The 17,222-nt window shown below is 39.7% G+C and overlaps 1 protein-coding gene across 2 annotated transcripts in view; it reads left to right on the top strand.

The window, feature by feature from the left end:
• robo3 (roundabout, axon guidance receptor, homolog 3 (Drosophila)) overlaps positions 1–17,222 on the top strand; it is a 207,592-nt gene that overhangs the window by 107,067 nt on the left and 83,303 nt on the right. The window contains exon 1 of one of the 2 annotated variants that reach the window (XM_049468587.1): positions 869–1,484. The exons of the other annotated variant lie outside the window; for it this stretch is intronic. Within the exon in view, the coding sequence (XP_049324544.1) occupies positions 1,415–1,484 (70 nt within the window). The 5' untranslated portion in view covers positions 869–1,414. Of the gene's footprint in view, positions 1–868; positions 1,485–17,222 lie in introns of those variants that run through there. 2 annotated transcript variants of the gene reach the window in all.

The raw sequence follows: 17,222 nt of genomic DNA, 5'->3' as shown, positions 1-17,222 counted from the left end.
TCCTTTTTTATTGTCTACTTTCTATTTTAACTAAGTAATTGATTTGGGGTTGCTGCAGTTGGTCAGGTCTAGGTTCAGCAACAGTATGTGCTCAAAGAATGAGGATCAGCTGACTACCTGAATATACTGAATAAAGACCAGGTTATTCCATCAATGCACTTTTTCTTCTCTAATGGCACCTGAAGGCATGTGCTGGAGAAGGTTTTGTGCAGCGGTCAGACTCTACCAACATGCAATGTTGCAACAATGCAAGATCTTGGTGAAGTATTTATGCAACACTGGATTGAAATAAATGTGGTGACATTACAGATTGAATTAATTGTTTTCCTGTCTTTAATATTAATCTACAATTTAGAAAATAAATTAAATAAAGAAAAACATTAAATGTAGGTGTGTTCAAATCTTTGACTGGTACTTTAGGTTAGCATAGCAACACTAAATCACCTTTAAGCAGAAAAAAGGTTACAATAAATTACATTACATTTAGTTTAATAACCTGTCGATAATGTGCCATATTAAGATGCATACTACTGCATGTACCTTACTTTATTGTATTAGTGTGTGGTACTGGCACACTATGAGGCCCAGATCATGTTTAGTTCTGAGGCAACCTAACAAGGTGGTGAATAGGCTTGTATGATCATATTTAAATAAAATTATAAAATCATAAAATTAGTACATTAAACGCTAAACTGCTTTTTACCAGAACATTACCAGTTAAGACAGGTCAAGAGCAAGGCTACACAGTGAAAACAAACCAGTATTGGTAATATTAGGTGCCTGTGCCTTTAAGACGCGATGGGTAACCATGCACGGTAGCTAGGGGGAGGGCTCGAGCCTCCACGAGACAGAGTTGCGGTGCGCGTGAGTTGTAAGTGCCGTTCATTCAGAACGGGCGCGAGGAATGGAGGAGTGAGTAGCGCCAGGAATAACGGTTGGAAGGAGCGTCTCCGCTTTATTTTGAGGAGAAAAGAGGAGAAAACTGAGGGAAAACTGAAGGAAAGTCGGTGTTTTTTGTCATATTTAGACAGTATTACTCCCCGCGGGGATGAGGAGGACTGACCCCGGCTTTATTTAACGTAAGGAAGCCCCGAGTATATACTGGACTTTCGGCTGAACAGACGGAGGATGTGTGAGAGGAGGAGCGGGGCTCTGTGAGAAGAGCTGTTTCTCCAGCGGGACTGAGGAGTTTGTTTATATATATATATATATATATATATATATCTTCTTCAATGTGAATGTGTGGAGTTTGTTTGGTAGCTAGTTTGGAGACTCTGTCAGTAGCTGAAGCGCGGCGGGTCCTCTCGGTTCTCCTCAGCTGGTTTATTTGGATTGTAACGGTCAGTTTTTGGATGCTGGGCTGCCCGTTTAAAGCTGCTTAAACCCTCATAACCTGACTCTGCTCTGGAGGGTGATGGAGATTTCCTGGACCTGTCTTCTTCATATCCTGCTGGTTATAAGTTCACTCGTCTGCTTGGCTCATGGTAAGTTAGAGGATAAACTAACTAAAACTGGTTAGCTAGCTGCGGTGTGGCTGGGGGTCCTGTGGGAGAGCTGTGTATTGCTAGTGTGTGTGTGTGTGTGTGTGTGTGAGAGAGAAAGGCTGTAAAGCGCATTGCTAGTAAAACAATATGAGTGAACAGTAGGCTACACAGGCAGGTTGTGGGGCTGTGCTTGGCTTGGATTTTAATAGAATAACATGCATTGCTGGTCCGTTAGTGTGGCTTTGATGGATTTTAAGGACACTCGAAAGAGTTAGGTAATTTGCTAGCAAGCTCATACAATCTTAGCTTTATTCCCATAACAAAACAAAGTTGCCAATTTTTATGTGCCTGAAAACGTAAAGCTAATTTTTTTAATTACTGTGATTTATTCGTGTTGTTTAAGGCATTCTAACATATAAGTTAACTGAGCTCTAGTGTATCTCAGCATTTCAGGGCTTCCTTATGGTGTTTCATTAGTTCATTTCTGCAGTAGGATATCTCCAAAATGACAACTTTAGAGAAGAAGAAAAATGTAAAATGTTAAAAATATATATATATTTTTTGAATTTAGAAGCATTTTATTGATTTATTATTCATGATATTTTTACACAATATATAATATATATATATATATATATATATATATATAATTCAAAATATAATTCAATGCTTAAACACACTCCACAACTATTTGTTCCATTACAATGAGTATATTATATAATTTGTCCTGTTTAATTGGATGAAGTGCGGCATATTTTGAATTATATATATATATATATATATGCCGCACTTCATCCAATTAAACAGGACAAATTATATAATATACTCATTGTAATGGAATAAATTGTTGGTCATTGTGTTTAAGCACTGGCATTATCCACAATAAGCTCTGATCTGTATGTTTTGTAACATGATATAATAAAATATTGTAATATTGCTAATCCCTAATATATCTGTTTATAGCTACATCGTAATATAGATAGTTTTTAATATGTAAAAGTCACTCACTTTATCACTTTTATGTGCCTTTTAATCCCCCAACAGTTTTTCTTAAGGCTTTTACCAAAAAGATGACATTCATAACTGATTCATCATTTTTAATATCTAACTTTCATATCCCCAATAATGAACGCATCACTTTGAACTTAAACAATCATCTTCCTTCATGCCTTTGACTGACATATCTCAGCCTTTATTATTTCCAAGTCAGCAATATCACCGGCTTTGCCGCTGGGCCAATAGCTTGTTTTTATGAGGTTGTAAACACTGTCCGCAGGATCTGCCCCTGATCTAACAGCCAGTACAGTCTCGCAATGAATCAGGAGCAGCCCTTAGAGGTACCAGGAGGGGAAATGACATTTCAAGCTAATACTTCACTGCTGTGATAAAATGACCTGTGGTCCTTGCAGTGACCTTATGAGCATCAGCTTCAGTTCTGTCCTTTTACACGCCTGGTGTCTGTCTTGTGAAGCTCAGGCTGTACAGACACATAGAATGAATCCAGTCTAAGCTGAATCCAGGCTGAGCTAAATCCAGGCTGAGCTCAGACAGATTTCTGAGCTCATTTAATTCAGCAATGTAGCAAAAGAGTTGTAGCTTCTGTAGAAAATGTGTTCTTTGGAGCTTTGGCCTCTTTGAGATATATTTTAGTGCAGGGTTCTATTAGATTTTTGCTGCAAAATGTGAGTGTGTAAACCATGTTAAAGGTTAATGGACCTCCATTAAGTGTAATGGTTCTATACAGCTTAAAGATTTCAACTTAAGAAGTTCTTAACAATTTAGAACCATTTTAAGGGTTTTCAGGCAGAGTTTGTCTGTATAAGCAGTTTTAATCCACTGTTGGTATGTGTGTGAACTGGAGTGGCTGCTGCATAGCTGCCTCTCACCTTTTCCCACCTGATAGGCTACAGTTACACCCAGAGGGCCCAACTTTGTCATAGCCACAAGTTCTTCTCCTGGGCATTGTTGTGTCTGGATGTGTTTGTCTCTAAGTAGAGGAAAACATGTGCTTGCTCAGTTCCTTTTGAAGTCATTTGAAAATAGCCTAGAAACAGCTGTCACTTCTGCCGTGATTGTCCCTGGACATGCATTTAACAAGAGCAAAGCACAGAGAAACTCTTTGACTCAGCCAGTAATGACACATCTCAGACCAGACAAACCTTTCTGGTGGATGTGAGAAAATGACTGCCCAAAGAAGACACCATTTATTGTCTTCTCGTTGAGGTGAAGCTGCAGTATTACGTGATGACTGGAAATAGACACTTGAAATGTTGATTACTGTTACTATGTAACCTAAAGGAAATTTGTTTTAAGATCTTTTCCAAGTTTGTCAAGATGTAGCTAAGCTGCCATTTTACCGTAGCACTTACTATTTCACTGCTGCCAATCAATGATGAGAAATAGGTGTATGTCAGTGAGGATGACTCAATAGGTTGTCTTGCTCACCTACTAGCAAAAGACTTCCTCCGTGTCTTGTGTGAGTAAACAGTGCACTGTCGAGAGCCTGTCAGCGTGAAGGCAGATAAAAACTAGCATCTCCAACTGAGCGTGTTCTGATGTCTCTGTTTGCAGCCGTTTTTACTTTGCTATCTGATCCTCACTGTGAGACAATAGAAGCGGTAGACCACTCTACTCTTTTCAAGAAGGACACTGATAAAGCATTCTCGGGTGGAAGCACCACCTCAGACTTTAAACTATAATATCAGTGTCCTCTAAAGTTGGAGCTGCACTTTAACAGGGTGCATGTAGCTTCTGTAGGAATGTACAAATTTGCCTTTTTCCCTTCTTTTTTGTGATTGTTTGAAGTTGCAAAAAGCAGTCCACCATCTATCTATAGGCAGGATTTCATGATATTTGGATGCGCAGACACTTCATTACATTATGTTATTCACTGCTTTAGCTAATAATGCTGTAATGATAATCTTGGACAGTGCAGAGTTAATAGTGAGAACCTCAGGCTTAAAAAGATATTTCAGATAGATTTACCAGAAAACAATGGTAAATTATTGTCAAACCAGTTGTGGTAAAATAAACTTAATCAACTCAGGTGTGACATAATTTGTGACCATGTATTTCTTTTGTTACCTTGTTCTGTTTGTTTTGTGGGAATCTTGACATATCACAAGTCCAGACAGTGTTTTCATAAAGCAAGGGATACATGTAGTCCAGCATTGTACAACATAGTGACTATAGAATGAATACAAGTATTTTGTCCATATCATGACGCGAACTTGTTTTCGTCCATATCTGTGGTATTTTAACAATGGCAAAAAGCACATAAAAGCAGCCTTTATAGAGCTGACTGGATGTCTGGGTTGTGACCTGTCAAGATCTTGCTCAGCCTGATGTGGCTACGGAGGGATGAATAGGGCCTAAACACAAAGCGCTAGCATCAATCTGTCGGGCTCATGGCCCTGGCTGCCAGTTGAGGACAGCTTAATAGCCGCAGCACATTAGTTCCAGTTGTTGTTGTGGTGACCCCAAAGACGCCATCGTAACGGGAAACCCCATATGTAGCCAAAGAAAGAGAGGGACAGAGGGACAAAACCTCAGCCCCTTGGTGCTGTTTAGAAATTATAGGTTAGATTAGAGCTGCAAGTCTTTTTCAGCTAAGTGTGGACACCTCTCACCAATGCCTCGTTGACATTTAAAAGCTGTGGGTGTCTTAAAGAACAAGGCAAGGTGTTGACAGGGAATTGTGTAGGCAAGGCAAGCACTTGATAAGATGGCTAAAGGTGCAGTTTTGCAGTGTCGGTGTGTGAGAGTTGTAGTCTGCAATCCGACATGCTTTGGGTCTGTTCAGAACAGCATCTTTTCTTAGAAGACTGGGAGTTTGGGTGTTTGTGAGGTGCCACGAATCTGACTGCCTTTGTGTCTATTTATAAAAGCTCTTTTTCTGTTTTTTTTTTCTTTAACTCATAACTTTAGCCTAATAGATACAACCTGCAAATGCAAGGCATGTACTGGCCATAGTGTCTTGTAATCCATCATAAATGGAAGTAACATAATCCCCCTTTTGTGATGATGGATTGGTATTTATACAAATCCCTTCTTATCTTATACAGATGTCTTTTTTCGCTCCTTGCTTTCATATTGTAGAACGTGGTGCTTAAAACAGGATATCTTATAAACGATGAGTAGTGATAAGAAATGCATTAAGAAATAGGTTACAAAAGCTGTACACATTACATGATATGATATTGATGTGATTATGTATTTATTGCACTCCAGTCCAGCAATGCAGAATGTGTAGGCAGTGCTGGGCTACTGTACTTTAATGTCCGGGTTTTATTAATTTTACTGTGTATTGTCACTGTCACACACATATCTCATATCTCCATAATGAAGTCAATGTATAAATATTTTTGGTATATGTCTTTTTGGACTATTCTGTTGGTCCATTTGTCATAAAATCTTGAAAAAAAACATCTGCTAGATTTAAAGACAGAACGACAAAAATGGAGTTACAGTATTTTGTCACATGGAGGACAGTGTTGGTACATGGCAAAGACCAAGTTCTTTTGCCATATGCATGTGGGGTCTACTGCATTAAATGTAAATGTGATTTCTGCCAGATGCCACCAGTCATGACCATTAACACCCTCAGTGGACAGCTCAGTGGGTAGTAATGCCATTTATGTTCCATTGAATGTCCCCTTTATTTGGCACTCACTATCAAGCCCCCCTCACTCTTTTGTAATTCATGGTACCTTGCTATGAGCATGCTGGCTAATCTTCAACCTCACTCACAAGGTAACGCCTCACAATGTATACAGGTGTGAGCGTTCTAAAGCCAGTCTTGATGTAACACTGTATAATGCATTTCAATGTATTTCAGATATAAGACATTATGAATATTTTGGCACATTATGCATGTTGAATAAATTCTTGGAAATCATTATACATATGATTTATGCTTTATCAGCCACCACTAATTAGGTACCCACAAATTAAACCACAGTCTGCCCTTTATCACTGATCTAGACAAGCTTTTCAGTCCTCATTTGGCTCATTTATAATTCAGACATATTAAACTACAGCATCCTTTATCTCTTCTCCTGTTGGGCATGCTCTGAGTTTGTTATTTGCAATGGTGGAGAATCCTTGCTATGCAGTATTATAGAACTCTACTGAACTCAGACAGTGATATCAGTGGAAAGCTGATTTCTCATGTTTGACCACACAGATTCTAACTCTCAGTATCTGAGCTATAAAACTCTCCAGTCTCCAGTTCGCAAACAGCAGGAGTGTGTTTAGTGTGTTTGCATACAGTGAGCTCGTGGGCCACCCTTTGAGGACTTCATCCGAGATTTGGTGCCTTTGTTTATATTCCCAAATGTTTGCTTGGCAAGGTGAGCAAACTTGGCTAAGAGTGTGAGCGTGGGTGTGTGTGTGTTGGGCTTGCTTTTGAAGGACACTGTAAACAGTAGGCCTCAGGGCCATGCGAGCTCTCTCATCAGGAGCCCTAAATCTAATGACGCAGTTTTTGTCTGCACTCGCACACATATGGCCACAAACACACACACACAAACACACGTACACACACTTCCTAGACACTATTTACTCTCTGTTCACGCTGTTCTCTTTTCCTCTGCTTGTGTTTCTGCAGCGGCTCCCCGCCACTCTCATCAAACACAGGCAGGCTAGAGCGCTTTCCTGAAAAAAAAAGAAACAAGTTGTTGTGCTGCGATTTTAGAATTTCTTTTAAGTTATCTGGCACAGGTTATTACCTACGCAATTGTTGTTTAATGGGTGTGTCGATGGAAATCACGGCTCGCAAGCTGATTGTATTGATCCCACAAAGTGTTGTGGGGAATGTAATGAATGTGGCTCAGACTGTCTTTGTTTCGGCTGAAAGTTTGAAGTGCTTACAAGGTGATTCTCCTTGCTGTCAGATAAGGGGCACACGTACAAGTTTCTTTTATGGTAGAAGGTTTTCTATATGGATCTGATGCAGCGCTTTGCATTAATAAGTCATATAGAAGACACTGAGCTTTTTTGGTTTAGTTATGTTCAGGTGATATACTGATATTATTGGGTTATTATTTGCTGTACCGGATGATTTTTCATTTAAAATATGAGGCTAATCAAAAGATATCAGTCTTATTGTAATGTAGATCACTAAGCTATTGTCCATGACTAAGCAAATTTGCCCCACTTAAGGCTCATTTACACACCCCTACATAAAAGAATATAATCCTTTCAGAGGGCAGCTCAGAGTTAATAGCTTCTAACAAACATGGCAATGGTAAAAAGGTACTGGTAATGTTTACGGCAAAAGAAAAAGTTCTGACAAAACATACTTTTCTGAAAAGAATTTCTTTTTATGACAGTTGTCTTAAATTATTGGCCATTATGATTATGTCCTCTTATGATTTCTGGTGGTACTGCTCCAGTCCATTTGTACCTGTAAGCTTCAGGGAACATACACAAATTAACTAAATAAAATATAAATAAAATAAAATAAAATATAAAAAACACCCACTTATTCATTTTTTAGAAACAGTGTCTCAACCAATTATGGACAATTTTTAACTACTGTTTCTCTTCTCTCCCTGTCTTTCTTATTACTTTTTCACTTTTTTTATTTGGTGGATCTGTTCCATCATTTTTAATTTAAAAGCCCTCTGCCCTCTGACGTTTCAGAAAAATTATAAAGCAATGTTTTTGTAGCAAAAACCCTGTCAGTTATTACCACCACTTTATTTATCCTGAATTCTGAACATGTTTAACCTTGTACATCATCGTATCTCTAAAATATCAACTTTACAGGACAAAGAAATTCTATTCATCATAAAACACAACTGAAGATTTAATATATTTGCCTGATATAACAACCATATATAAATGTTAAAATCCTTACAACAAAATAGAATTACTATTACCATATATAGTAAATTCTACACCAAAGTACAGAATGTCACTTCACTAAGCAGTATTCCTGGGAACCCTATAATATATGCTTGTGTAGGTCTACTGTTGTAGTTAGCTTAGGGGTTTTCCTAGCCCCTCATTTTGACCATTTCCTGTGACAATCATCTGCCATCAGGAAAACAGAACACATCCTGACTGTGATCTGTTATCTCTTAGAACACTTAGGGGGAGGTGATGGATGGGAATGCTAAATGAAACTGGGAGCATTGCAGACCACGTTGAATATGCAGATAGTAGATAGTGATGATTACATCTATAGGCCTATGTGAGCCTGTGCAATTGTTCACAGTAGTGTTTATTGCCTGCTTGCTTACGAACAACTCAGTTTAACTTGTATTCTTCTTTTCCAGGCCTATGTATATAAGGATTCAGTCTGTACTGTAATTATAAAGTTAGATAACTCTACTGAAGGACCATGAATTTACAGAGTTGCTTGTGAAGCACTTCAAATCTTCTTTCTGTTTTTACTTTGTTTTCCTTGTTCTCTGAGATTTTACCTGAGGTAGGAAGCCTTTGGTATGAAAAGATAAAGAGGTGAAACTGTGTTGTGTTGAAGCGCCTTCAGATGTAAGCTGCCATACTTAGACTGCTAAAAGTCTACAAAGCAGTCTTTGTTAGAATTTTCAGACTTAAAGAAAGTGCTGAGATCCTCACTATTATATTCAATAATTTACCAACACCATTGCCTCCCCCACAACCAAAACCCAACCAAACTTCTTGGTGGGCCTGACCTATGGGCGTTTAGGTCAGGCAGGAAATGCAGAGGCGGAATGCCGTAGAGGCTAATCCGGGGGAATGCGGAGGTTTGCGGGCCACCGCTGGGAGGACCAGAAAACTGATGCTATCTCTGCCAGCTGTGGCATGCTGGCTACTCCTGTCCAGTGTCTCCTCTTAGCCATAGCCAAAGCAAAGCACTGGAGAGATCCATTTCAGGAGGCCCTTGTGACATGGAGCAGCTGCCTGGAGGCTCCACTATCGCCATCACGCACAATTTATCATTCATAGCCCACTTCTCTTCCTGCAACTCTGTAAGAAAACTTACCCCCTCAACCTCTCTTGAGATATGTGATATGCCATCAACATGTATTCCAGATGTATTTTGCTTTGACTCTGAGAGGTAGAATTACACAAGGCCAGAATAGAGAAGGTTGTGGTGTTATTGTAGGGACATTCACAGGGTGATCTGCAGAATCAGCCCAAAAAAATACATAAACAATGTGCCACAGGTGCCATGTGTATGGGATACGATGTAGGCTAGGTATTAGTAATACATAGACTATGGCATAGATTTGTCTCATAAGTATAAATTGGCCTGAAGCATCTACAGCTGCACCTAGGGTACAGTGTAGGTTTGACACAGAAGAGTAAATTTGCCTTAAGGGCCAACAACCTGCATTAAACCATTTTAGTGTTGAGCAGTGTAGCCCAGTGGTAGTCCAAGCTTGTGGTCTAAACCCCAGAAGTCTGTTCTCTGGGTACAGGTCTGTTGTTTGCATGCTAGCCCATAGCTGAACACAAGCCTTGTGGATAACTTTCTCCTGGCCCTTTTCATACAACACACTATGCCTTTTTCACTCTCGCTCAGCTCTTCAGAAAGATCAATATCTTCTCCTGAGCACTACCAACACCCACTAGTAGGTCAACCTTTTGGATTGCTAGCGCTTTTTTCTTCCTTTTTGGAGATATTGCTGGGTTACCAAACCCGTGAGCAGCATATTGATGAGCTTGTGTTTAAAGATTGATGCGAACAGAAACCCAACGCAGTGTCATTCGTTCGTTTGAGGAATTATTCAGTAACAACCTTATTTAAGCACCTTTTTATTTTATTTTTTATTTTTTATTTAATAAATGAAAAATAGCTTTCTTTCTTTACATCTTCAAAAAGTGCTGTGCTCTTTTGCTGGAGGCCGATTGGTTAAATTCCCTGTGTATAAGAAAGTTCCTAACAGACAAGGGTTATTTCTTTGCTTTGAACTACATCAAAGCACATATAACAGACATGCAGCCTCTGAACCCACCCTGCCCAGCATTTTTATTTTAGCGAGGATCCGTGACACCGCGCTGTCTCTTCCTGTTGGAATGAGAGATCCTGAAGCCTGTTGCAAATACGTGTCGTCCTAGCTCATGATTTCTTAAGCAGGAAACGTTGCTCATGCTGTTCAAGCTGCTCAAGCTGCTCCAGACAGAACCCTGAAGGTGTCTAGGTGATTATTTTATTTATTTTCTCCTCTTTTTTTTTTAAGTTGTCACAGGATTTTGTGGCTGCCAGTTTGTTTAATCCATCCTCACTTCTCCGTGCCCCGCCAGAGGAGCTGCATCTCCTTGAGGAGGAAAGATGGAAAAGCAATGCCTCTTTTCTGTGATTCCCTTTAAGCCAGGAAAAACCGGCCCATTTCATTCCATCCAGTCCTCCCTCTGTAAGAAAAAGAAGAAGAAGCCCAGTGGTGAAGGGCACGGCACAGCTTTTTACGGCCTCAGGTTTATATTCTCATGCAAGTGTCCCTTTGTTGTGCCCGGGCGCAAATAAAAGGTTGTTGGAGAAAAGAGTGTTCAAGGAGACACCCCCCACCTCCTTAATTGAACTGAGGGAAATGAATGCACATTTGCAAATCAATTCCCAGAATCCAGTGGAAAACAGGAGGAGGGAGGCTGTAAAACAACACACTCTGGTTAAGGGGGATGGATGTCCTATCAAAAGAATTGCAGATGAGGTTGAAGAGTGAAAGTTAGCCATTGCTTGTTGCCTTCTGTGGCCTTGTTTTTGTGTTTCTGTCAAGTTCCTCTCAGATCCTGATAAAGATATTTAAAAAGCCAGTTCAAAACAGTGTTGTTCAAATAAAGAATTAATTTGAAAAACAGATATTTAAAGGTATTTTTTTTAAATGTACCAATATCACTGACATTTTACGATTGTTGATAACAGTTTCGATACAATGACAAAAAAATTACAAATTAAATAAATGTTTTTTTAACATGAACACTTATTTAAAAAAATGTTTACAGTATGTGCCCACAGTGTTCCCCAGTCTAGACAAGCAGGTCAAGCAAGTTAATTTGTTGATTAAAATTCCATTCTTACATCTGTAATGGTGGCAGTAGTTTTGGTTCTTTTGGTGCCAGACAAAACAAGTACAAGCAGCAAACAAGTAAAGTCACATTCCGAGCTAAAGCAGTGGTTTTCATGACATTCTATGTTACTGTTGAAGGCTGCAATGATTAGTCGACATAATACACTATGCTGATTATAAAAAATCCATATTTGTAACTGCACTGCACTACAGTGCTGTTTCTGTTGTTTAGAAGTGTTAGAGAAGAATGGGAACATGAGCTGTACCCACAGAAAGCAAAGAAGTATATATACAAATTTTAATTTTTTGACTAATCTATAAATCTAAAAACGAATCAACAAACAAGTCGACTACCATTAGTTGCAGTTCTTTTGTTCTCAAAATCTGTTTGAGCTTTAGTATGTTCACTTGAGGTTTTCCATCTTCAAGCCTATTATTCTGGTGCATTTAAAACTTAAACCTGTCTTGAATTTACCTTGTTACTTGGTTCCAGATTTGATCTTGAAACATGATAACCCTAATTTGCCAATTCCAATTCATCCTGCTCCTTTAACACCTTATATCTTAATTAGTCTCAAAGTAGTGCTTTATCAGTCTTAAGACCCTTCTGTATGTGTGTTTACCTCAAGGCCTTCACACATGCCTCAAGAGAGAAGACAATTATTGGCTTGACCTCTGGCCTCTTCCTGAATAGTCGTCATGGAGATGGCATCTCCACACAGAATATTCAACATATTTGCATATTATTAAGGCTTCTGCATTCATTGTTGTATATTCAGTGTTTTGCTTAGTGTAGAAAATTAGCACTGTGCTGAGAGTTAGCCTGCAAATGTGCTGCTTCTTGTTGTATATGGTATTAAGGACAGTTGGAATTTGGTTAATGTGGACCATAGTGTAATGGCATTATGTGGACAGACGTGTTCTATTTTTAACAGCAATTATTTCTAGGAATCATCTAGAGGCGTGTAGATTCACATTTCTGTTGGTACATTCATGATGAAATGTTGACTTTTGTGTGAAAAATTAGGTTTGTATGAATTCAACAATGCTTTAAAAAATAATGATTTCATAGTTTGTATAGATATTTAGATATATATAGACAGGATTTGGGAACGAGCCAGTGGGGAAAGTCTACTGTCTTATTGGATGCCAATGCATTGTGCCATAAGCTTTGTTTATATAATTTGGATTTTTCTTGTAATCTTTTCTTAAGTAATTTATAAAAAAAAATACTAAAAAAAACATTTGTAGATTATTAACATTTCCCAAATTATTTGCAAGTAATTTAATATATATTTTCAGTATCAGACAGTTGCAGCTAACAAGGCTATTTGCCTGATACTAATCTAAAAGCAATTGTTCATATCCTTCAGAGTTTCACAGTCAGTAGTGTAGTAGATTTTAATGCTGGAGTTGTTTGATGGTCTTACCTATTTCTCAACTCTAAAGCCATGTGATGTGCCTTCTGGCAGCAAAAGGCTCAACATAGCCTTGTTTCCCTGAGGATGAATCACTCTGACAAGGTGCTAAACGCCAGACACTACTTTATCTACTCCTAAAAGTATACAAATCCTCAAGACACTTTTTGTAGGCCTTTCTTTTCTCTTCCAGTCCATAGTATTGTCATTTTTACCCACTTAATTAGGCCTATTGCATTGCAGTGCAGACAGCCATGCCATTGTTTGGTGTCTGGGGACTTCATCAAGCTGCATGAGATGACCAAACATTTTATTAGCAGTTAAAAACAAAGCATTTAAAATACCGCAAGTCTTTTACTGTATATGAGGCTTATATGGATACTAGTCATCGTATGACTTCACTCAGCCAATCCAAAGCCAGTTAACTATTATGAAAGACGCTGTTTAGCTCACTGTATGCTCTCTAGCACTTTCCCTTTAAAGACCACTATATTACAATGTTACATCCCCTCTGTGGCAAATCCGCATGTTTGGCCTGTAATATTTATAAAGCTGCTCTCCGACTCTCTGCCTGCTGAGTCTCTCCTCCACCCCCTGCCAACCGCAGTCTGTTCGCTGCTCTATATGTGTCTACTAAAAGCTATTAGCCAAGCCCTGGTGGTCTCCTCTCCCTTCACCCGGCGGGCCAGAAGGCTTTTTGTTTTCAGTGGCAGAAAGGGTAACAGGCTTGGGGATTCAGAGGTGAACTGGCCTGTACACAACTCAGTGGTTGGGCTCCTGGTCTAATGTACAACTGCTGTAAGGTCACTATGTCAGGTTAGCAAAGGCTAGGATAAAAAAGAACAACAGTTTGGGCCAATGGTTTTGTTTTAGCTTGAATTGTGTTACTATTTCATTAAACTTTTTTTAACTTTTCTGTCAGGGATAACTTGGAGCGTTTTTTTTTTTTTTTGCTCAAGTGCTCAAAATGGTACTCTACCCAGATAGCCTAAAGCATCATCCCAAACTCGACGATACTTCCATCATACATGAGACGTGGAATTGGGCAGAATGTGGTTTAAACTCTGCAACCAGGCATTAGTACAACTGGTTCAGGCAGATCCCTGTATTATACTCAGCAACCGGAGCATTAACACACGCAGTATTCAAGCTGGATGTGAGTCAAACATTTGGACCAGACTCGGACCTAGATTCAAATTGTTCTGGGCTGATAGAAGTTGGATAGATTTTTTTACTATCTGAAAAAGTAGCACTACCAAGAAGGGCTGTCTTCTGTCTTCATGTAATTGGTTTGAGTGGAACACCATCAAATTTTGGCTTATCTCCTCCATCTCCTAAAAAGTGTTTGCCCTTTGTTCATAATCCCTTCGAACCCTGGAGGATTTACTACCAGGAAAAGGTATTTGGCCAGTGCACCTGAAACCCCCTTATCAGCAGTATCAGAAGCTGATTCTTACACCTGTGTCAGTCAGGAGGTATGCAGACAGTCGGCAAGGAGAGAGCTTCTTCATTTTTCCCCCCTCTTTTTTTCTCTCTTCAGAAATCCGAGCTTCTGCCCTGCCATTCTTAATCCAAATTATATACCCCGGCATAATTGTCATCAAGATGAATCCCGTAATTATTTTGGCAATCACCACATGCTCAGGCTTCCTCATTTCTTCTAAAAGTCTCTCCCGATGGGTTAAATTCTCCCAGCCTGTTGAGAACCTGTTTGTGTTGTTATTCATCCATAATTGTCCCACCAACACCCTGCCATTCAAATTGAAGGAGAGCAAAAGCAATTTCAAACCTTTCTGCTGGAATTATCTTAGCACCAGTCCTCCCCACCACGCTCTTATTTATTCTTGGCAGTCAGAATAAATTCATATGTGGCTTAAAACAGAGGACAAAATGACTTATACAGGTGCTGGTCAACGAATTAGAATAATTTGAAATAGTGCAATCATGAAATTCTTTGAATGCATTTTTTGTGCAGAAAGCAAATCAAGTGTTCACCGCACCTGTCCTACTCGTTAGACTAATCACAGAACTCGTTACCTGGAAAAACATTTGCTCAGCTAAGCTTTCCAAAAGGCCCATTTAGGCCATTTAACTGTGACACTGTTGTTTTATTGAATTAGAATAATGGAGAAACCGTTTCATTGAATTAGAATAATTTTTACTATAATTACAATCATCACTTTCTCAGTATTTTGTGGCTGCCCCCTTGGCTTGTATGACTGCCTGAAGTCTCCGCGGCATCGATTTGACCAGCTTGTCGCAAGTTTCCGCACTCACAGCTTCCCAGGCAGTGGTGATGTTCTGCTTCAGTTGGTCCAGCGTAGTAGGCTTTCTGTCGCGAATTTTCCGCTTGACGATGGCCCAAAGGTTTTCAATGACATTGAGGTCAGGCGAGTTGGCCGGCCATGCCAAAACTTCAAGCTGTTTTTTAGTGAACCAATCTTTGGTCGACTTTGCCGCATGAGCCGGTGCAAGATCCTGTTGAAATATGAAGTCTTCTTCGCCGAACTGTTCCTCAACAGTCGGAATCAGGAACGTTTCCAGAACATCTTGATATACGGCAGCATTGACAGTCTTCTTGAGGAAGCAGAGTTTCCCTACACCTCGAGCGGACATGCATCCCCAGACCATAACGCTCTGGGGAAACTTGACGGATCTTTTCACGCACTCGTGGTTGTAGGTTTCGCCACCACGACGCCAGACACGAGGACCTTGGTCACCGAAGGAGATGCAGAAGCGTGATTCGTCACTGAAGACCACTTTCTGCCAGTCTTCAGCAGTCCACTCGCCGTGTTCTTTGGCCCACTTCAGCGTTTCTCAATTTGTTTCTTGTTCAGCATCGGTTTTACTGCTGCAACACGAGATTTGAAGCCGAGTTCGCGCAGACGACGGTAAGTGGTTGATCTGGAGACGTCAGCGCCGGTCTGCTTGTTCCACAAGTTGGTGAGCTCGGAAGTGGACTTGAACTGGTTGCTGACTGCGATCTTTCTCAGCTGCTTGTTGTCGCGAGCAGAAGTTTTTGGGACGCCGGAACAGTTGGTGCGCTTGCTGCAGTTTTTCTTGAGAGCTTTGCAGACGGAAGACTGGCTGATGCCGAGCTGCTCAGCAATTTTAGTTTGGGTCTAGCCTTGTTGGCGAAGGGCTTGAATTTGAGCCACTATTCCGGTTGAGAGGTCGCGCTGCTTACCAATGATTGATTTTACAACTTAGAAATTCTACTCAACCCTGACTTTATACTGCACAGTGAACACTCTTCACAGAAAACAAAAATTCGAGCATTTATTCTAATTCAATGAAACAGTTTCTCCATTATTCTAATTCAATAAAACAACAGTGTCACAGTTAAATGGCCTAAATGGGCCTTTTGGAAAGCTCAGCTGAGCAAATTTTTTTCCAGGTAACGAGTTCTGTGATTAGTCTAATGAGTAGGACAGGTGCGGTGAACACCTGATTTGCTTTCTGCACAAAAAATGCATTCAAAGAATTTCATGAATGCACTATTTCAAATTATTCTAATTCGTTGACCAGCACCTGTATGTTCCTATTCCTCTCTCCTCCCACGGCAAGGAATGAAATGTATTTCAGTGTTTTCTTTGGTAACTGTTGAATGTAGAGCATGTCATTTTGTACCATCCAATTTAAATTCTGTATGCGAGAGCCATGCATGTATAATGTGTCTTCATTTTACCCAGCCAAGTACTGCCTGAAATAGTATTTTCTTTATCCTCGTCAACTGTAGCTTGCATAAATGGCCTGCAGAGAGCTGGCACGCTGAGTGTAGGCTTACAGGCTGTGTTCTAAGTTCTAAGTTCTAAGACTAGTTTGGCTAGTAGTGAGATTTCTTCTGTTTATATTTTGGGATGCTGTTTTGTCTGGACTGTCCTGCTCTAAGCATTTATATTGATACTTTGATAGAACATAGTCTAAGCGTCTTTTGAGGGCGACTTTGTTTTGGGGAAAAAAAAAATGTTTTAAGGTGGTGAGACATAGCCTTTGGTAGCAACATAGCTTGTGTGATAACTAATATCTGTGTTCTGGGTAGAAATGTAAATAGCCCCAAGTTTGAGTGACAGTATAGATGTCCTTGGTGAAGTACATTTTTTAAATATTTATGGATTAACAGTTATGCTGCAAGACTGCATTGGATGTTTACAAGCAATTCTGCTTTTAACTAAATACATCATTTTTCTACTGTTTAAAACATTGGTGACCAATTCAGTTTATAGGAGTCTTAACGAGACCCATATGTGCTGACTTCAAACTACCCAGGGTGGTAGAACAACATGAGCAGGGTTGGATAGCCCTGATATCTAATACTC

Source organism: Astyanax mexicanus, chromosome 20 (genome assembly GCF_023375975.1).
Source record: "Astyanax mexicanus isolate ESR-SI-001 chromosome 20, AstMex3_surface, whole genome shotgun sequence".
NCBI lineage: Eukaryota > Metazoa > Chordata > Actinopteri > Characiformes > Acestrorhamphidae > Astyanax > Astyanax mexicanus.
Note: the sequence above shows the minus strand (reverse complement) of the source record. Positions and strands in the feature narration are given on the sequence as shown.